This window comes from Lepidochelys kempii, chromosome 6 (genome assembly GCF_965140265.1).
Source record: "Lepidochelys kempii isolate rLepKem1 chromosome 6, rLepKem1.hap2, whole genome shotgun sequence".
Taxonomy (NCBI): Eukaryota; Metazoa; Chordata; order Testudines; family Cheloniidae; genus Lepidochelys; species Lepidochelys kempii.
This window is the reverse complement of record NC_133261.1, coordinates 96,289,862-96,312,275: the sequence shown is the minus strand read 5'-3', so window position 1 is coordinate 96,312,275 and position 22,414 is coordinate 96,289,862. Positions and strand designations below refer to the sequence as shown.

Genomic DNA, 22,414 nt, shown 5'->3' with positions numbered 1-22,414 from the left:
AGTTCATACATGTTGGCTAAAATGTGCTAGCATCACACTTTAAACCCTCATCAAGCCAAGGCCTAAACTGGAGTTCCCTGCATGTTCATCTTTACTCAGATGAGTAGGCCTGTTGATTTCAGTGGGACTGAATGAGTAAGGGTGTCAGAATGGGGCCCTGAAATCCTTACTCCATTTTTACTCAGGCAAAATAGGAGTCACTGGGAATTTTGCTGAAGTATAGACTGTCAAAGTCTGTCAAACTCTGAGTATAACTTTAGGATTTTCCCCTATCTGAACAAGAATCAATTGATCCACCACTCAGATGTAGACACCACCTGTCATTATGCAAACTAAAATGCAAGAAGGACCTGCTTTTTGGGCCAGTGACCATCTTTTCATTGTGTACATGTACAGTGGCTAACACAATGGATCCTCTAGGGGTTACCGTAATACAAATAAACAATCATTCTAATTATTGTATGTGATTTCTGGATAGTGGTGGGGAGAATTCTAAAATTCTGATGGTGAAGAGCCTGCCTGTGAATGTGTGTCCTACTCCATCAGCAACTCCATGACAGCACATTCCTTCGATACTGCCCAGCCTTTGTGCTGTTTAAGTGACAGAAGATTTGTCAAACACTCAGCCTCCAACTGTTCTGAATCATCACTGTTCAACTGATGATGGGGTTATGGCAACAGACAAAACGTCATTGGCTGTGATCCATGAACCCCAGCAATGAGAAACCCAGGTAATAAAATAACTGCATTTAAAAAGCAGTTAAGACTCTCACCACACACAAGACCCTGCATCAGTCGATCTGAGAAAGGATTTTGAGCTGAACAGCATGCTGATAAATGGCCTTCACTGATTACTCCAGGATGTTTCAGCCAGCAGCTACTTTATTCAGCTGTCCAAATGAGCAATCAATATGTTAGCTATTCTTAATGCATCTAACAGTGGTTTCCAGAGTTAAGGGAATATATCATGTTCCTCAAAACATCACACAGACTTCATTGGGTAACTTCACTATATGGTGGAAAGATGATGCTCTCTAAACATTGTAATCTGATCCTGTGGTTTGGTATTGGTTTCTCTTAGTTTATATAAACCCTCTGGATTTATTGTCCATTCTTCACTTTTGCAGGATGGCAAATGAGAGTAAAAGCGCTGAAAATAAAGCTTTTTTTAAAAAGGGAAATTAAAATTGAAGATAATTTAAGAGGGAGACTCTGACTTATGCCATGTTTACACTCCAAAATTATGTCAACCTAAAAAATGTCGACATACAGCCACCAGTTATTGTACTGCTTGTGTGCGGGCACACTACACTTCTTGTGTCGGCGGTGCGCATCCTCACCAGGAGCGCTTGTATCGATGCAAAATGCAGTGCACCATGGGTAACTATCCCACTGTGCAACTCACCACCATCTAGGGTGCTGTGGGAAGTTTACACAATGCCTTCTGGGGCTGGAATGAGTCATGCAGGGGTGACTGGGAGCATGAGTTCAACTTCCCACAATGCAGTGTTCTCCACCCCATAATTTCATCTGCATCCCATAATATTTGATGCCTCTTTTCAAAATCCCCACAAACCTGTGTGTCCTTCCTTGCTGTCCATCATTGCTGACAGAAGCATGGAGCCTGCACAGCTCTGCACTATTGTCATGAGCATTTCAAGCACAGGGCATCTGATCCTGCAGTGTTGCAGAGCTGCAAGAGGAGCCATAGGGAACATGACAATTTCTTGGAGGGTTGATTGCTGTGAGCCACAGAAAGAAACAATTCAAGGTTGTTGGCAGCATTCATGGAGCAGCTGTAGACAGTGGAGTGCCAGTTCTGGGCCCAAGAGACAAGCACCGACTGGTGGGATTGCAGTGTGATGCAGGTTTGGGATAACAAGCAGTGGCTGCAGAACTTTCAAATGCACAAGGCCATATTCCTGGATCTGTATGCCAAACTCCCTCAACCCTCCAGCATAGGGTCACCAAAATGAGAGCCACACTGACAGCTGAAAAGTGAGTGGCGATTGCACTGTAGAAACTTGCAATGCCAGATTGTTACCGGACAGTTGAGAATCAATTTGGAGTCGGGAAATCCACTGCAGGGGAGGCTGTCATGGAAGTGTGCTAGGCCATTAATTGACTGCTGCCATGCAGGATTGTGACTCTGGGCAATGTGCAGGGCATAGTGGATGGTTTTTCAGCAATGGGGTTCCCAAACTACATGGGGTGCTAGATGGTACACATATCCCTATTTTACCACCAGACCATCTTGCCACAGAGTATATCAACAGAAAGGGCTACTTTTCCATGGTAATACAAGTGCTGGTGGACCACCACGGATACATTACTGACATCAGTGTGGACTGGTCAGGGGAGGTGTATGACGTGCACATCTTTAAGAACCCAGGAATGTTCAGAAATCTGCAAGCAGGGACTTTCTTTCCTGACCAGCGGGGACTTTCTTTCCCCCCAGCATACCCCTAGCTCCCATGGCTCATGAAGCTGTACACCGGCAACCTCGACAGCACCAAGGAAAAATTCAACTACCAGCTCAGCAGGTGCAGATTAGACTTCACTGAGAAAAATATCCCAATGGTTATATCTGCCTGCTGTGTTCTGCATAATATCTGTGATGCAAAGGGGGGAAAGTTTTGCTGGGATGCAGGGCAGAGGTGGAGCAGCTGTCAGCCAGACACAAGGTTTATTCAAAGAGCTCAATGTGGAGCTATACAGCTCAGGGAGGCTTTGAAAGAACATTTTAATAGTGAGCCAGAGTAGTGTGTGGTGCTGTAGTGTGCTCTAACAAGCCTTGCTCTTTTGCAGCCCAGTATGAATCTTGCAGTGAGTGCTACGTGTAGGAATATAACACTGACAATGCACCTGTTAATACTGTCTGAGATTGATGTTATGTGTTCTGTGATAAAATAAAGTAACAGGAAATTGGTTGATGTCAGCCCTGCTCAGCACCAGTCAGCATATGTTGTGAATTAATAAAGATGACTTATGTTCCAAAAAATAGAATTGTATTCTGTAACATGAGCCAGGAAAATAAAACAACTATTTAGCACTTTATAAATCATAAAAAATTAAGGGACCAGAAATTATGAAGGGGAAAGAACAGTCATTTCCATTTCAGATACACATACACCAACCATGTCTTTCACAGGTCAGTGAATGTGCACTTGTGATTGTCTTTAATGTTCCTCGGGGTGGAGTGGTAGGGTAGTGCAGCAGCTCTTAATGGCATATGGACGCTGAGGGGAGGTGTAGGGAGGTCCGGACATTGAGTTGTCTATGGGCTGCAGAGGGAGGCCAGCACAGGACGCTTGAGCGCAGGTCTACCAGAGTCTGCAGCATCTCTGTTTGCTGCCTGAGAAGCCCCATTATGTCCTGGTGCATCTCCCTCTTCTTTTCCAGCTTGGATTCCTGGCCTTCCTTCTCTCCACTCTTGCCTTCTGCATGCTGTCTGCAAGGGTCATCCTCCAGGCCCTGGTGTCATTCTCTGATGCAACACTGGCTTGCAGCATCTCCTAGAACATGTCATCCCAAGTCCTCTTCTTTCTCCTCCTTATCTGCCTCAGATGTTCCATGGGTGTGGAGGGGGAGACCCTCAAGGCCACAATGGCATCAGCTGCAGATACAACACAGAAAAGTGCCATTGTCGATGTTTTCACTACAGAAATTGAAACGTAGGATACTGAACTCACTCCCCTTGATCCCAGAAAGTTATAAGTGCTACATTCTCACTTCCCCTTGGAATTGATATAGTATGGTGCTAGAGTTGCCAGGCATCCCGGTTTTCAACCGGAATGCCTGGTCGAAAAGGGACTGTGGCAGTTCTGGTCAGCACCACTGACTGGGCCGCTAAAAGTCCGGTCAGCAGCACAGCAGCAGAGCTAAGGTAGGCTCCCTGCCTACCGTGGCTCCATTCGGCTCCCAGAAGCAGCAGCATGTCCGAGGAATTATGGCCAATGGAAGTTGCGGGGGCGGCGCCTATGGATGGGGACAGCACACAGAGCTGCCTGGCCACACCTTTGCCTAGGAGACACCCAGAGGGACATGCTGCTACTTCTGGGAGCTGCCTGAGGTAAGTACCCCAACCTCCTGCCCATCCTTGAGCCCCCTCCTGCACCCAACTCCCTCCTGGAGGCCACACCCACTCCTGCACTCCGAACCCCTCAGCCCAACCCTGGAGCCTGCACCCCCAGCCGAGAGTCCCCTCCTGCACCCAAACCCCTCATCCCTGGCCCCACCCCAGAGCTTGCACCCCCAGCCACAGCCCTCATCCCCTCCCGCACTCCAACCCCCTGCCTCAGCCTGGTGAAAATGCGCAAGTGGGGGTGGAGGAGAGTGAGCAATGGAGGGAGGGGGGAATGGAGTGAGCAGGGGGCCCTCAGAGAAGGGGTGGGGCAGGGCAAGGGTGTTTGGTTTTCTGCTGTTAGAAAGTTGGTAACTCTACCTTGGCAGTGCCAGTCACAGCACCAACCATGCTGAGTATAGTCCTCAGGTGTGGGGGTGGGAAAATGAGGGTGGAGGAATAATTCAGGCCTGGTCTACAGTGGGGGGGGATCGATCTAAGATACGCAACTTCAGCTACGAGAATAGTGTAGCTGAAGTCGACATATCTTAGATCGACTTAGAATCACTTACTTTGCGTCCTCGCGGCGCAGGATCAATGGCCGCTCCCCCGTCGACTCCACTTCTGCCTCTCGCTGTGATGTAGTTTCGGAGTCGACAGGAGAGCAATCAGGGATCGATTTATCACGTCTACTCTAGACATGATAAATCGATCCCCAATAGCTCGATGACTACTTGCCGATCCAGCGGGTAGTGTAGACAAGGCCTCAGAGGCATGAGTATATGCGTATAGAGCAGTAGAGCTGAATACTGACACCGTTTTCCACAGGCAGTGCTGATTTTAGCTGATATCTTACTCCTGAAGGTAACAAAGCCAGAGAGAGCACAGCTGCTGCTGGCATCCCGATGCTGCCTGGGCCCGTATGCTGCTAGTCTGTGTACTGCAGTGGTCCCTGCTGAAGTAATCGCTAAATGGCACAGGAAAGTGTCTTACCATAGAGGAAGAAATAAGGCAGCCCTCCCCAGTAACCTTTGGCAGAGGATTGCAGAGTACCTCCATGAAAGCTTAACTGAGATCTTTTTGGAGGATTCACAGGACATCCCGGTGCACATAAACAAACTGGTCCGCATTGCCCCCCTTCTCCGCCCCCTCCCCACCACCTAACTCTAGAGGGGAATGAAAAACAGATAGCAATTCAACCTCTCTTCGTTGTTTCACTACTTCTTCTAGCACAAGTAAAAAAGAGTAAATCAACAGATGTGTCCTGCTACTTTGGGCGTTCCATCCCTGTAATTTACAGTGAAGCCAAAAACACATCCTGGCTTGCTGTGCAGCTGTATCACCAGTAGCCTGTTCCCCATGCTCCTCATCCACCTCCTCCTCCTCACTGTTCATAGTAGGGGCCTGTGTCTCAGGCTTCTCCGAAGTATCCATGAGGCTTTGGGGATGATGGCGGGGTCTCCACTGAGGGTGGCATGCAGTTCTTTGTAAAAGCAGCAGGTCTGCAGCTCTGCACCAGATCAATTGTTGGCCTCCCTTGCCTTTTGGTATGCCTGCCACAGCTCCTTAGCTTTCACATGGCACTGTTGTTGGTCCCTGTTGTAGCCTTTCTCCCGCATGCCCAGAGCAATCTGCTTGTAGATGTCCACATTTGTATGGCTGGATCGGAACTGTGTATGTACAGCCTCTTCTCGCCACAGACCCAAGAGACCCAACCAACACCTCCTGTGCACTCCAGGCAGGAGCACGTCTGCAAGTGTAGGTGGCATGGTCAGCTGGGCAGTTGCATACAACAATGGAGAATTGCTAGGTATGCTTGCCAAGTTGAGCATCAAAGAAAAGGAATTTCAAAAATTCACAAGGCTTTAAAGGGGAGAGGCCTCTGGTCAGTGGAGTTCACAATGATGATCAGAGTGGTCACTGTGGGGCATTGTGGGACAGCTTCTGGAGGCCAGTAACAGTCGATGAAAGTAATACGGTGTCTACGCTGACACTGTGTAAACCTAAGTACATTGCCTTTGACTCCAGGCCTCTTGGGGGAGTGGTGTTGAAAAAAATCACAGTTTATAAGTACATACAACTAAAAACACAAAAAGATTAGGACTTCAATCTGAGCCACACTAATTTGCCTCCACATTCCATTGACTAATTAGTAGTGATGGGCCCAAACAAATTCTAGTCACCTCCAGCTGAACATACCGGCTAGCTCCTGTCTCCATAATGGGTCAAACTAAGACCCTGGATCAGACCACCTGAATTTTGGAAAATTTGGTTCTCATCAGATAATGATTAATTTCACACACAATTATAGCGTGCTCTGCTACAGTTAAGATTAAGAAAACGTTTGTTTAAAGGATGTTTCTTCTACATACATCTGCACTTTGCAGCTTGGGCCTAACTCTATCATATGAATATGACAAAGTTGTTAATACAGACTATCTCTATAATATTAATATGATAGAGTTGTTAATACAGAGTAAATATTAATATAAAGTATGGGCAATTTACTGATAGAATCTTACCTTTTTCATTTCCGAACTTTTTTGTGTTTAATTTTGCCATGTTAATCTTACTTTAACAAAGAAACAAGATTGACAGTTCATAATAAAACATACTTTAATATCACTTTTAATCTACTTATCCCAAGTTATAAATGCTGATTAAGAATTACAGTTTCTTCTCCTCTGTATTATACTCTTTCTACAGATGGAAAAACGCAGGCTTGGAGCTATTTTGTGACTTAATCAAGACAAAGATCCCAGTGTAGATTAGCAGCCAGAAACCACTGTGCATTAGACACATATAGTTGTATATATTGAGAGGCACTATAATCTCCTTGTGGATAGGTACTGGCCTGGATTTCAGGTGGGCCAGTTCTGTTCCTAGCTCTACTGACCTCTTGTGTAACCTTGGGCAAGTCAAATCACCTCTCTGTGCTTGTTTCCCCTCCCTCCCGTTTTGTGTCTTGTCTATTATAGCAGGGAACTTGCCACTGCTGTAGTTATAATTAATTAAGTTAAAGACAAGCTCTAAAATATGCATGGTTATTCAAATTGCCTTGAAATTTTGTGTGCCTCATGGAGGTGAGGGTTACTGATCCAGATTTGGGATCACTTAACCAAGGGGTCCCCAAGATGTAGCCCACTAACATAACTAAAGTGGTGCAATCACGCCAGGCATCATGAGGTTATCGGGGCCCAGTTAGAATATGATTTCAATTTAGAACCCATGAGGACAGAGAGACAACAGGAATGGGGGTGCCATCCCCTGTCTGGAGATGTAAGGGAACTGCACCCCTGGTTGGTGCAGTGTGTAGGACCCAAGCATCCCGGTGCCTGTATACCCACTGCCTCGAAATCTAACAGGAGTGTATACACAGATTATCCCCAGTAGATAGAACCCAGGGGTCTGGCAATCAGAACAGGGGATGGGCTGTTTGTGCTGGTGGTACAAAGGGCTGCTAGCCATGGAGGGCTCTCGGATCTAGCTACACACACGTATCCCCCTTCATGCCACTGCCAGTCCAGCAGAAGATGAGCTGTGTTGCACCACAGCAGACGGGGCTGCCAGGAGAAGTGTGCTGGCCCCCCAGGGCAGAGGGGGCTGGGCTGAGGGGCCCCTGTAGCTGGGGCAACCCTGGGCCCCAGTTGTGAGTAGCCAGCAAGGGTGTGTGGAGAAGGCACGGGGAGATCATAGTGCTGGGGAATGCATGGGAACATGGTAGAGTAGAGACAGGAAACACAGCCCCCCTAGAGACAGAGTTTAAGGCAAAAGCTTTGGCTGCTTTGTATGGAGTGGAGGAGCAGGGGGAACTGGGAGGGATTGAGGGAGAGGGAGTTTGGGGTGGAGAGGATGGAGCAGAAGTGGGTAGAGCCGGGGGGAGGGATCAGAGATGTTGAGGGTGGGAGAAGTGGGTTGGAGCACCCTTGGGGGATTTAGATCAGAGATGGGAGGATGGGGGAGTGGGGGGAGTTGGAACAGAGCTGGAGGGAACTGAGAGGAGGTCTAGGGGACGGCTTGTGGGGGCTTAAAACAGGGCTAAAAGAGTGGATCAGGAAAGGGGGGCAGGAGAGGTACTAGATTGGAGCTGGGGGACTCAAAGAGGCTGAACGGGTGTTAGGGAGACCTGAGGGGGCTGGATCAGAACTGGAGGAGAATGAGGGGGGCTGTGGGGATCTGGGGAAGCCCTGTCCTGGGTGGGGAGCTCAGAACAGGCATACGGAGAGCCATGTGTCAAGAACACACTGCTGAGATGGGGATGAAGAGTTGGGAGTGGTCATGCTTGATGTATATCCCATGCTCTCAAGCTTTCAGGAATGGGGATGGGACACCCATTGATATGAAGGGAGAAGTTCACACATCTCAGAGCTATTGTTTCAAGGTGTATTCATCTCCATGGAATGTTCTGATTCAGCAGAGACCATCACATTCAGATGAATGGGCCACTTCACATCTCTGAGCTTCCTATGTTTTCAGGATCATCCTGTGCTGGGGATCCGTATGCAATAAAGCAGTGGATAATTATTAATTTCATACACAGATATAGCAGAGCACCAGCTCTGCTACAGTTAAGATTGAGAAAACTTTTGTTATGTTTCTTCTACATACTCTTTTAATTAATTCTTCATTTTAATTTGCATGCATGCCTGGATTGTCTTGAAATGTGCTGTGACTCTGCGAGGGGGTGGGGTGGGAAGGAGGCTGGAGTTAGTGGTCTACATTTGGGATAATTTGAGCAAGAGCTTACTGAGATATAGCCCCATCCCGTCCCCCAAAGAAAAACAGATGGTGACAGGTTCTACCAACAATATTTGTGCATACCTGACTTCTAAAGTTTTAATGGGTCGGGAAGGGGAGGGTGAGACGGAAATTGTGGCAGGAAGAGAGGGGCTATATGTGGTGGTGGATGGTGGGAAGAGAGACACCAGTCTTCTCTCAGGTGCTGTTACTGTAATCAATATGACAGGTTTCAGAGTAACAGCCGTGTTAGTCTGTATTCGCAAAAAGAAAAGGAGTACTTGTGGCACCTTAGAGACTAACCAATTTATTTGAGCATGAGCTTTTGTGAGCTACAGCTCACTTCATTGGATGCATACCGTGGAAACTGCAGAAGACATTATATACACACAGAGACCATGAAACAATACCTCCTCCCACCCCACTGTCCTGCTGATCACTTTAGATAAGCTATTACCAGCAGGACAGTGGGGTGGGAGGAGGTATTGTTTCATGGTCTCTGTGTGTATATAATGTCTTCTGCAGTTTCCACGGTATGCATCCGATGAAGTGAGCTGTAGCTCACGAAAGCTCATGCTCAAATAAATTGGTTAGTCGCTAAGGTGCCACAAGTCCTCCTTTTCTTTTTGTAATCAATATGTAATAAAACTGTCAAGTTCTTGGGATACAGACCACGTCTAAGATTTCTTTCACTAGTCCTGTTAGCAACTACATGCTCCAAACATTTCAAGACATGATCATTATCCCCATTCCAGGATAATATTATTTTTTATTTGTATAACTGTAGCACTGAAGAGAACTAGTCCTGGCCCAGGACCCCACTGTACAAACAAAGAGCAAAAAAGAGCAAAAAGTCCCTGGCCCAAGGAGCTCACAAACTAAATATAAGACATGAGACAAGACATATGTTTATATCCCTTTATTGTTATCCTCTACAGAGTAACAATAAATAGCCTTGTTAACTTCTTTTTAAATCTCATTTTGCTCATAGCTTCAATAACATGTTCCGGAAGTTACATCTGTGGGTTAATTATGCCTTGTGTAAAAATGTATTTCCTCTTATCAGGTTTTTTTTTAATTTACCCCCACTCATTCTCATATAAAGAACAGGAGTACTTGTGGCACCTTAGAAACTAACCAATTTATTTGAGCATGAGCTTAATTCTCATATGTTGTTCCTATGCACTGTGGAGACAGATGTCTCAGACAAGCTAGATCCATAGATCAGCTGCTGCCTGCTGGCAGATTCTAATAGATACTGTCATGTGAGAGACGATGCTAACAATATTCAGTGTCACAGTCAAGTCAACAGGACAGCCCCGGTTCTCTAGTGTGTTGGACTGTGTATACCTCTCGAGCTCTGCCCCGGACAACGGCAGGCCGACTCGCTGTGCGTGTCCGGAGGTCGTGGGGGGCCGGGGCTGTCCCGGATTCACCGGTAGTTCCATCTTGACCGGGCAGAGGCACTAAGAGGGCAGGAGAACCTTCCCTTCCGCCTCGGTAGGTCTGAGCGCGGGAGCATATTACGTGACCCCTCCGCCACTTCCGCCTCAGTAGGTGTCATGGCGGCGGAGCAAGCCTCACACGTGACCTCGGGCGGGCGGAGCTCTGTCCCACACGCTCTCGCGCGCAGCCTCGCTTCTCCCCCGCCCGCGTCCCCCTCTCGCCCTGGCCGCTCGCGCAGCTGCTCGGCTCTTGCTATATAAAGGGGCGAAGCGGGCAGAGCGGGCGGCTGGTGGCGGCGGCTGCAGCCCGAGGGTCGGCGAACGAGGCCGGGCCAGGCCGCGGGGCTCCCCGTGTGCCGGGGCGGGACGCGCGGGGCTCGGGGGGGACGCGCCGGGCAGGTTTATTGTTTTAGGGGCGACTCCGCCGTGGTGGGGGTGTCCCGGGGGGCTCGGGACATGGCGAGCTCGGCTAACACAAACCCCGTGGTAAGGACCGGGCCGGGGGGAAAGGGGGGCCCTGGGCGGCGACACAGGCGGGGCTCAAAGCCCCCCGCCATCCCTGGCTGGGAACGGTCGGCCTGGCCGGGGCAGCGCCCCCAGCCAGGCGCCAACTTCTGCTGACGCTCCGGTGGAGGCGAGCGCAGCCCCGAGCCGGCGGGGAGAGGCGCCGGGACCCGCCGGAGTGGGACGGGGGCTGGGGGCGGCGGCGTAGAGCCGAGCGGCGGGCAGGCAGCGTCTCTGCCAGCGAGGAGCCCCGAGGCGGGCCGAGCCTGGGGCGGGGGGAGCCGGGTAGCTCCGCCATCAGGCTGGGGGGATGGCTGGGGAGGGGGCGAGCCTCCTCGGGGGAGGCGAGGGGAGATGCTGCTGTAGAAGCTAGGCGCTGCCTCCCGCGTCGGGGTGCGGGGCGAGGTGGCGGGTTGGTGGCATGTGTGGAACCCAGCCTGGCACTGCTGGAGCCATTTTATGTAGCGTTATAAGAAAGAGGCGATGGTTGAAAAGCACTTGTCCCAGCCCTGCAGACTCGGCTGACGGAGGAGAAACCCCCCTCCAGCCTCTCCCAGTGGCAAGGAAATAATTAAAAAACAACTCACCCCTTCCTCCCCCTTGTGCTTTCTGCACTCTCAGGTGGCTTGTTTTACTTGTATTCACATAGGTGTGCAATAAGCAGTCACATAAATCTGTGTAGCCACCAAGCCCCACCGATCACTTCTTTCCCTTCCCCTCTGAAAAGAATAAACCATCCACAAGCCTACCCCCAAAAAGCTGCTGACAAACCCCGAGTCCGGGCGGTTACGGTGCAGGCTTGGCCCCCTTGTTTGTGTCTCTGTGAGATCCATCATGGCTTCCCCTGCCTTTCTGTCTCCCTGCTCCTTGTGTTCCTCCTCCCTGTGGCTGCCCTGTTTATATAGAGCCATTGCCGCTCTCTAATATAGACTCTGCCAGGATGGGAAGGTGCTTTCCAGCCCCACGTCACCGCCTCTCCATTTAAACACCACATCAGCCTTTAAATAGGGAGAGAGCTGCTGGGAGGTGCATGCACCAGAGGCAGAGACTGAAAGAGAGACAGACACGGTCTCTTTGTCACTCAGTCCCTGCTTTTTCTGCTTAGCTGTTAGCTAGAGTCCCCTCTGCACTAGTCTGCTGCTCTTAAACCCAATTACTGGAGTTGTGGGATTTGTAAACTAGCAGTTGCTTATTTCTGTTAGGTTATTTAGGGGGATGTTCCCCTCATAGATTTAATAATCTGCTGAATTAAATAGCTTTCTTTCCTTTTTTGTGTGTGTTGCTTAGGGAAAGACAACCAGTCCCCCAACCCCATTTTGAAAGTATTCTGGAGTCCTTAGCTATTGAATGTCATGCAGCAAATATCTAGTATATACATATGTCTGTCCTATTAAGTGCCTTTTTTGCTGGGGTAAAGTGGTAGTTGAACTAAAATAGTTCTTATCCAGTATTGTATAGAGAGAAGATGGGATACCTATTTTATGATACTTTGCAAAAGTTTATTTAAGGGTGGACAGACTACAGCTGTGAAGCTATACATATTTAAAATGTTTAATTTTTGGCAATAGATTGTAGGCTGGACTTCTGTAGCACTAAAATATCTGTTCTAGGTGATAAAGCTGATGGCTATACACACATGTTATTACCCTCCAGGAAGGGCTAGAATTTTTTAAAAGTTTTTCATAATTTTTGTGGAAGTAATATCAACACCAGTATTATAGGCAAATTTAAAAAAATTCATTGCTTCAAATGTTAAGTGCCAGGTAGCCCTTTATATTATAACAGAACCAGTCTTATATAAGCGTAAAGTGATTTCTGTTGCCTTCGTATTTTCTTTTTATTTTGGTTTCAGTCACTTAAGTTAGTCACTAATTCTGGACATTGCAGTTTATTGTGTGTCCCGTAAGCTGCATGCAGTGTCTGCATATGAGGATCTGAATATAAATGTCAGCAGACCCTTCAAAAAGCACAGACTGTCCTCTGATAGTTTTAGTTTTTTTTATTTTGTTACTATATAACTGAAGTAGGCCTTTTTGTATGTGTGGTGTTTCATCTCACTATATAATAAATAGGAAGCAGTATAGGAAAAATGGTATTTATTCTGAAGCATCTCTAAACTGCTTTGCAAGCCTCACTAAACTTGAATTCTCCGTTGTACAAAGATAGTTAGCTGCACCTGTCTACTAAAACAATACAGCTTTTGAAAGTTGTTAGAAAACAACCGTGTCTGGAAAGTTCAGTTTGTAGCAATAAAAGATTAATCAAATAAAACCTTAAAATGTATCTGATTGAGGTGCAGGCTAAAAAGGGGTAAAGGGCAAGTTCTCTGTTGGATTTTATTTTTTATTTAAGACTTGACCACTAAAGAGAGTTTAGACCCTGATGCAGTTAACTTTGTGGAGTTCAGGTCTGAGTCTGGTAATGGAGCCAGATATTTTAACCTTATCTAGCATACTAATATGAACAGAAATATTCTCAAAGAACATGACCAGTTTATAGCTTTAATATGTCAGTTTGGGGGCCTAAACTATTACTGTACAATAGTTTTTAATGTTTCACTGTAATTAAATCACCACTAACAGTTTTCTTTCTGCTAAAGAGAAAATACAACATTTTGGCTTACATAAACAAGCAAGGATTTGATAGTAGATTGTTATAGCTAATTTGTAATAAAAGGAATCCAACAACTTAAAACTTGGTCATTAAAAACAAACAAACTTAAATGTAGTTTCAAGTACTGTTTCTCTCCATGCACCACCTGCCAGTTCCTGTGGTTTTACAATTACATTTTACTATTTATTTTAAAAGATGTTATTTCTCTCTCCCGTTCTTAAGTAAAAGAGCCACACAGATAGGGGATATGAATTCACGAACTTCTTTTCGTATAGGAGAAATTGTGAAAGCAGCTATACGCAACATGCAGTCAAATGCACAAAGTATACAAACAAACTTGTAATTTTCTAGTTACAGGAATCTTAGTTGTTGCAAAAATAAGTGCTAAAGAAATTTTAGGTGTAATAAAGAGCATCCCTTTTAAAGTAAAAAAGTAATTTAAGAAATTTAAGGTCAAATGACTTGTAGCATTTAAAACAATTTGGTGGTATTTGTTCTTTGGATTCTAAAATGTAGCATGTGCATCCATAGCTTTCTTTTCAAATCAATTTCTGTCCCAAAGTGTGGGGGTAGAAGGGGGTTAAAATTTCTCTTACAATCAATTAGTTCCATTCCCAGCAGAGGGAGCACTAGTTTGTAAATCTTCATATAAAGTTGTGGTTATATCATCAGTTCTCATACCCAAATAAGTAAATGAGAAAATCTGAGTGGTGTTTAGTTTTTCTTAATCTGTATGTGGCAGTTAAGACTGAGCTTGTTAAACACTTGTTTATCATTCTTGTGTTTTGGGTCTGCATTCACCTATAAATGTCTGAGATTCATTATAATACAATAGTATGTTAGAAGGGAGGTACTTTCATCAATACAAAGTGGGTGAAAGCATTCTAATTTTAATTGCCAACTTGTAAGTTTCTGTTGCAAGCCATGTTTCTTTGTCTGGATTTCTCAAACTTTGTCAAGTAGTGGGACTTGCATATATATATCTAAATCATTAGTTACCCCTGTAAAAATAATGAATAATACTGTGGCAGCTGGCTGTTCCAGCAAATTACTATGGTAGAGTAGTCAGATCATTGATTTGGAGGTAAAGATACATTTTTGTGAGCTTTATAATCCATCTCTTCCTTTTTATACATACGAGTCAATTTACATAATTTAGGTCCTCTCTTGAGAATGTGTGCATCTTTATTGTTGGCATTATGCCTAACATGTATAGTCAAAGAAAAGGATGTGCATGAGAGAAGTTCTTTACAACCTGCAATCACATTTGGGACCTGAACTGGAAAGAGCAACTGAAAGGAAACAGATTTCTGTTCAAGTGTTATGTTTCCATTATCTTTCTAACTGAGCATGACAATTCAAAAAAGTTAGAAAGGGTTCTGGATGAGTAAAATTCTGTCCAGGTCTGTTCAGTACTACTATATCCAGGATTGACTTCTGAGTGAGCAAGCAGTTTTTGGAAGGAATTTTCAGATGTAATTAAAATCTGGGAATTAAAATCATGTGTACGTACACAAATGAAAATTAAGAACTCTATAAACATTTTAATTGCTAAGAGTAACTTGTTAATTTTCATACACAATGCTGATTTGAAATTAAGTTCATATTCTATGCTTCTCTGTACAGGTCAGAAGTTGAGGCTGTTGTGGATATCCTGGTCTTTAGGTTTAAAGTATTGAAGGGAACGCTTTGTGGTGTTCCTGAATGCCCCAGTATGGACAGCTCTTAAAACAGTTACTGCTGCTCTAGAGGGAATTACATTCTTCTGAGCTGGACAGTTAACAGGGTATATGCAGTGGTACTGGCACAATTTTTATTGTGGGGGTGCTGAAGGCAGAACCCATATATTTGAGTTGTTTTTACTACTTCAGGGCGGGGGTGCGGCGGCACCACCAGCACACCTAGTTCCAGTACTTATGGGTATATGTAGTGGGGACACCCCGATGAGTCCAGAGCAGTTTTTTGAATTGTTAGTGCAATGTTGAAAAATTCATGTGTCAAGGGCATGACAAAATATACAGGGGAAAACCTAAGATAACTCTTCAAAAACTATTATTTATGGTAAAGGAAGAAAATACATATTAAAACATTCCCAAGTAGGGATTGGGCTGTGAAGTTGCTGGCTATATCTGAGCATTGATGTTTTAACACATAACATTACAAAGGTTATATTTATAAAACTTCTTCAGACTTGTTAGGAGACTAAGCTGCGGGAGAAGGAGAAAATGCTGTTTAGGGCTTTCTTCTTGTCATCACCAAAGCTAATCATTTAAAGTACTCTGTTGATAGGATCAGCTATTCATTTTGTCCACTCTGAACAAGATATTTATGCCCCAGTTCTGCAACTAGTTACGTATGTTTTAACTTCAAGTGTGTCGTTAGTCCCATTGACTTAAGTGAGATTATTCATGTGCTTAAAGTTATATATGTGCATAACTGTTTGCTGGAGTGTGCCAATGTCATCTTCCAAAAAGTGACACCTCTAATATACTTAGTAATGATGTGCAGAATTGATCAAGTAGCACATCTGCACAGCTGAGATTGTCATAAGGTGAGTCCAGTTAGCTTATTGCAGAAAATGTATCTCTAATTTTTTATTATTAAATGGGATGTTTTGCTTTCCATCTGTTATGAACTAAGTCTCAAAGTAAACACAAGATCCCATTAACAGTGCTTGACATTTTTACTTGTTTTAAATTGCACACTGCTTAGAACTAAAGTACTAATGCTGTACAGTTACCTAAATTTTCAAGGTCTGTTTCAAACATTCATGTGCATAAATACATTTAACTAATATGTTAGCCTTCAGCAAAGTATAAGTACACAAGGCTCTTCAACCTTTAAAAAAAAAAAAAAAGTAGAGAAGATGACTTTAGAAGATGCTTTGGTACATATGGCATGTATCAGAGATGGAATACTGAGCTTTAAACTCATTTGCTATAAACTGGGTCTCCCAGGGCAATACAAGACAAGCTTATCCCAGTATTTCAGATCAAAACAGAGATAGGAGTAACAGAATGGTGGATTGTCATTTCTCCGCTGCTTGGTTTATAGCAATATATTTTAATATTGAAAAATGATAAATAGATGGCAAAAATATCTTTGAAATTGAAGATAGAATTAGGTGTTGATAGAATGACACTGGTGCAGCATCTTAAGAAATTAGGTGAAGAATCTTTCTCTGCAACTTCTCCCATATCCACTTAATTTTGACTTGCACCATTCCTGTCTCCGTTACTAGACATCAGCAAAGCAAAAACTGTTTATGTGGAAGTTTTGTGATATGGACAGGGAGGGATTTACTAGATCACTTATGTCACTTGAGACTGAATATAATCTGAAACTAGATCTCCATAGGTGAATTATGCATTTGTTGTAAAGAAACATGCTGTAAAACTTCAGTACAGCTTTTCCTAGTTTTTTCCCTGCATATATTAAGTGACCAAACATAGTATATCTTTTTAAATTTTTCTTTGTATTTGATCTTTGTTATGAATTAAAAGTATTGGAGTCTGTTTTTCAAAACACTTTTCCCCTTTGGTTTTTAAAGAACAGTAAATGCAGTAGAAGTTCTTTTGTACATACTATATCGTCTTCTAGCCTTCAGCTTGCACAAGGAGGCTTTTGTGCGTGTGTTTGAACATTGATCACTTAAAAGAAATCCTAGCTGACCGTTATTAATCAAAACTATGTAGTAGTGTTGGATATCTTGATGGGGATCCTCTCAAGTAGCTAATATAACCTGTTTACAGTACTGTGCTGAGCAAATATTGCAAATAAGTGTCTAAACCATAAATATATCTTTAAAAAATTAGGAGACGTTAGCACTCATAAAGGTGCCGGTTTGGAGCCTGATGTAGTCATTCTGTAAATGAAAAGAGGCCAATGCACTTAGTGGTAGTGTAGACTTCGTCCCATTGACTTGGCAGTGTGGTTCAGCCTTGAATTGGCAGTAACACCTTTGAGGATAAGAGACAGTAGTTCATCTCTTTGCTCTGTCCATCTTATGGCTTTTCTAGTAAGACTGGCTTCAAGGGTTGTTATGGTATCTGGCCTTTTGAAAGCATTCCTTCAGAGGAGTTTTTTAAAAAAATCTGTTTAGTTGCGTTAATACTAGACTATTAAGTCTCTTACGGTACAAGCAACCCTTACTAATAACTTTTTAAAGCCTAAACTGTACAGGTCCGTAATCGAAGATGTCATCAATGATGTCCGAGAAGTTTTTTTGGATGAAGGAGTAGATGAACAAGTCCTTCTGGAACTCAAAACAGTAAGTTGTAGTTGGACTCAGAGTATTTACAGCTCCATAACATACTAACCAGCCTATGACGTAGTGCTTACTGCTCCATATAGTAAAAAATTAGTGAATTTTCATTGTCTAAGCAAAGCACTCATCCCCTTGATATAGGAGTTGAGATGCTGCTATGCATGGTATAATCTTCCTCCGTACATCTTATATGTACAGCAAATTTGCTCTTTTCTCCACCTTCCTACATTATGCACTTTGCTGTATTCGTTGCACGTCAACTTATATATCAAGTTTACAATAGGGATCATGTTTCAGTGTGGGCTTTGTGGGTATTTTAAGTATCTAAGTTGTTTAAAAAGGTAAGGTCATGTGTTTGTTGTCCTCTAGCCAAGAGGTAAAGTTTTCCATGATGGTTCAGTTAGGGATCAGGTGAATTGATTTAAATCTGAATTATTGAAATTGCAGATTTTAATCATGATTTAAATCCGCAAATGGGAATGAGTTAAATAATAAATTTTAATCTTGCTTTGCATTTAATCTTTTTGGTTCTTTTCCTAAAGAAAAGTTGATTCTTAATGGTTGGTAACCATTAAAGCATGTTGATTTGTAACTAAATTCTTTAAGCTAAATTTGGTGCTTCTTTTTGCTAACCAGGAGAATACACTGTATCTATGCACATGTATTTACACAGTTATATATAGCTAATCTTACATTTATTCAGATTCTTAGTTTTTTCATATTTTATTATGTTAGAAAATGTGTGAATGATGCATTTGTAAAATACTAGACGATTAATTTTTATTTGTGATTTATGTCAAGCTATATTTGGATGAAAATTCAAATTAAATTAAAAATGCATAAACCCAGCATTTTAACATGTTGTTTATTGGTTAAATAAAACTACCTTAAATGTGTTGAATACATAAGAAAAAAAGTTTATTAAAACACTTTGCATTTAAAAATAACTGCTTTATTAAACAAAGGAAATATTATCTGTAGTTAGTGATTTTAATTAATTGCTTCTGGTTACCATGTCTTTCAAGAGTTTAGAGCTCGTTGATCTCATCCACTTATATTGAATTTTTATTCATAGATTGGCAGAGGAACACAGGCTTTCCTGCTTTTTTAATTCCCATTTTGTTAACTTTGAATGAACTAGTCATTGAACAGAACTAGTCAAATAAACGGAAATGAAGAAGATAGCCTTTTCTGCAGGTGCAGAGAGAATATCATTGTGAAAAGTTGGTTTAACACATAACATACTCTGGTTCCAGTTGCTTAGCCAGTGACTTCCACAAGTTCTGGGATTTGACTTTTCTAAAAAGCTTGGCAAGAAACGTAATGCTTGAATTTTTTAATTTAATTTAAATTATTTTAATAAATTATAATAAGTTTAAGCCTAATAAGTGGTCCTAACTTCAAATTTAATATTAAATAGGTTTATTTAAAAATAAATCTGTAATGAATTTAAATACAAAAATCCAAATATTTGTAACTATCTTTTTTTAATTCATCCTGAATAGGGGATGCTTTTCTTGTGGAAGTAATATCCACAAGAAAATAGAGTGCTCCACTTTTCCAAATCTAATGACTTTTGCTTTGCAAAAATATCCCATTTTCTGATATGGCATGTGATAAATTGCATTGTACACATCTGAGAAGGAGAATTCTGAGGGACCATCACTTCACCAGAATGCAAACTGTGTCCCGTGAACCAAAATTGTGACATGGGTTTGCTACCAGAATAAAGGATATTTTGTCTGATGCTTTTCTTGATGCCTTCTCAAATACTTTCCTGAACAAGACAAGTCCTGAGACATCAAAACAGAGAAAAGGACAGTAAAAATGGAGGAAACAGTGAAAAGCAGGGGATGGTAGAACAAGAGGCCTGAGAGACAAAGCTTTTAGATACTATGGGGATATAAATAATTAAATTGCTATATAAAACCACAATCCTCTGCACTAATGGGAGCTTCTGGTGAAGATAATGAATCTTCCTTGAGACTCTTTTTATCTGTAGAAATTCTAGAAAGAAAAATGTTGAGAGAGCTGTGGTGAAGACTACATGCTTCTGGTGAGAGGAAACTAAAATGGAGGTAGAGGGGGTGGGAACTGAAGGATAGGAGCTACCATTTTATCTCTGCCTCCCTGCTTCCGATATGTGGAGTTATAAGGATGATCTTTTACCTGTGGGAGAAGAAAGGAATGTCCATGAAAGTTAAATTTAGAATTCCCTTGGAGTATTTTTTTCTTCTGTTGCTGTGTGGTGCCTTAGGAGAGGGGCATATACCCAACCTACATATGCCCAAAGATTTTGTGACAAAGTAGAATGTACAGGATAAATAAGGACCAAGTTGAATTGCATTATTTGTAATAATTCCAATCCTACAACATTAAAATGACACCTGGAGATACCACCTTTTCTTTCTCTCAAACGCAGCTGTGGGAGAACAAGCTGATGCAGTCCAAGGCTGTAGATGGGTTTCATTCAGAAGAACAGCAACTTTTGTTGCAGGTTCAGCAGCAGCAACAGCAGCAGCAGCAGCATCACCACCACCACCATCATCATCATTCACAACCACAGCAGACTGTGCAGCAGCAATCCCAGACACAACAAGTCCTTATTCCTGCATCCCAGCAAGGTTAGACTGATTCTCTAACGTGACTACATGAAACTCTCTATGGTTTCAGCAGTTTTCGGTTAAAAAAGTAAATTCAGGAGAATTTGAGTCTTTCAAATTTAAGGTGCCCTGGTTGGTAGATCAAACTTTGGGTCTATTAACTTCTCTTTTATATATTATTTGTCTAGTCCCACATAACTTATTTTTCCAAAACAAATGTCTTTTTTTCTCTATAATGAAAATGTCAGTCTGCTAGTCATTAGTAGCCCTACAATAACAAATCAGTGTACGTGTTCAATTAAGAGAGAGTTTCATTAAGTAGGATGAAACAGGATTTTAAAAATTATACTAAACCTCTAGTCTCTTTTAAAATGACTGGGATGAGGATGCAAATACTATTTTACTACACATAATCTGTTAAACAGACATGTTTTTCATATTGGAATTAGTTCTGAGCCAAAAAAAAAAAATGTGATGGCTTGCTTGTGGCCCCAGCTGGTCACGCAGTATGTAAGTGAATGGGTTCAAGATGCATTGTCAAACTTACCCATACAAATAATCTTTTTTAAATGCAGTTATCACATTGTAGACTTTACCTTAAGAATTCCAAGGAAGCATTTCTAAACACTCTTGATTAAGCATTAAATAGAGGGAGCAAACATTTTCTGATTTTATAGAGTCCCTGTTGCATAAACAAAAACCCAACCTAATACCATGTCTGCATGAGTTGATGAGGGAATTGACAATGTGTTATCTTATAGTCATGACACACACTAGAATTATTATTTGTATTTTGACAATTTTTAGGAGCCCCAGTCATGGACCAGGACCCTATTGTTATAAATGCTGTACAAATGGAGAAGAAAAAAATGGTCCCTGCCCCCCAAAGAACTTACAACTTAAGATTCGAAATCCATGCATCTTTTTATATCTGCATCCCTGTATCTTTAGTTCATTAACAGAAGACTCTGCTTTGTATAGTCTTAACAAATGCTGTGATTCTAAATATGGTTGACTTACAGAGTAGTCCTGGGGACAAAACAAGGTTGGATGAGAACTTACACTTCATGATGTACTTGTTGCCTTGTCACTTTAATATCATGTGTCACCATCACTTTAGTCCTTGCTGTTGCCTGTTTTTTCTGTGGTTCGAAACTCATTTTCAGATTCTAGGTCATCACAGATTAATGCCAACTTATTCTGTTTAGAGGATGTTGGGATAGTGGGCCTATCCTCATGTTCCTTGAAATTTGCAGGGTCATACCCTTTTATTTAAATATCTAAACAAGGTTTGATTTAAGAAGCAGTGTCAGAAAGAGCAGGGAAGCTAAAGGAAACTGCTGAGGTCAAATCACTATGGATCCAGTTAGGATTGCCATATCACCTTCCAGGGATTCTAATGAAGGTCATCACTGCAGTAGAAACACACATATCTGTGGACTGCAGACATTTCAGAGTAAAGAACAGCTGGTACAACCACATGCTTTGAATCACTAGTCCTTTACCTGCTTCCTGTAATTTATTTTGTCCAGATCATATAGAATTGACGTTTTGTTTCTTTTGTTTGTAGCACCTCAGCAGCAGGTTATTGTGCCAGATTCAAAGTTGATACAGCACATGAATGCGTCAGGCATGGTAAGACTCAGAATTACAACTTTATGCAATGCTGTAATTTATTTAAATAGTGAAGATAAAAGTCTGATATGAGTCATATCAAATGCCAAAAAAACAAACCAAGAGTTACTGGCAGAAGATGGCTCCTGCCTCACTGATTGCTAGGCTGACAACACGTGAGCTGTTTATCCAGGGCTTGCTTCTGTCAACAGACCTAGGGTGTAGCTTGATCCTCTAGGTAAATATAAGTTAGACCAGTGATATTCAGACCTCAGTGGTTCAGGAGCCAAGTTAGCAATCAACATTACCCAAAAGAACCATAGTAGCATGAATTCATTGTTTCATTTACTATAGTGCTATACATATTTAAACAGTCTGACGGGAAATATTTAGAGTGTGTGTGTGTGTATGTATGTATGTGTGTGTGTGTGTGTATATATATATATATATATATATATATATACACACACACACACCCCTCTACCCCAATAGAACGCAACCCGATATAACACAGGTTCGCATACAATGCGGTAAAGTTCCATTAAGGGTGCCGGGCCGGGGCCGAGGG

The 22,414-nt window shown here is 42.7% G+C and overlaps 1 protein-coding gene, 1 long non-coding RNA gene and 1 other non-coding gene across 4 annotated transcripts in view; 2 read left to right on the top strand and 1 right to left on the bottom strand.

The window, feature by feature from the left end:
- Positions 1–2,813: 2,813 nt before the first annotated feature.
- Positions 2,814–11,868, bottom strand: LOC140913268 (uncharacterized). Its single transcript, XR_012159511.1, has 2 exons — positions 11,499–11,868; positions 2,814–3,616 (listed from the first exon to the last, which is right to left on the bottom strand). It is a non-coding gene; the product is annotated as an uncharacterized lncRNA (long non-coding RNA).
- Positions 10,464–22,414, top strand: part of GTF2A1 (general transcription factor IIA subunit 1) — a 35,386-nt gene continuing 23,435 nt past the window's right edge. The window contains exons 1-4 of one of the 2 annotated variants that reach the window (XM_073349349.1): positions 10,464–10,731; positions 17,545–17,632; positions 20,052–20,253; positions 21,803–21,867. In XM_073349349.1, the coding sequence (XP_073205450.1) occupies positions 20,070–20,253; positions 21,803–21,867 (249 nt within the window). In that variant the 5' untranslated portion in view covers positions 10,464–10,731; positions 17,545–17,632; positions 20,052–20,069. Of the gene's footprint in view, positions 10,732–17,530; positions 17,633–20,051; positions 20,254–21,802; positions 21,868–22,414 lie in introns of both variants that reach the window. The other variant, XM_073349348.1, reaches the window with a different exon arrangement.
- LOC140913964 (small nucleolar RNA SNORA79) lies at positions 21,360–21,500 on the top strand. The gene has a single exon (XR_012159725.1). It is a non-coding gene; the product is annotated as a small nucleolar RNA SNORA79 (small nucleolar RNA).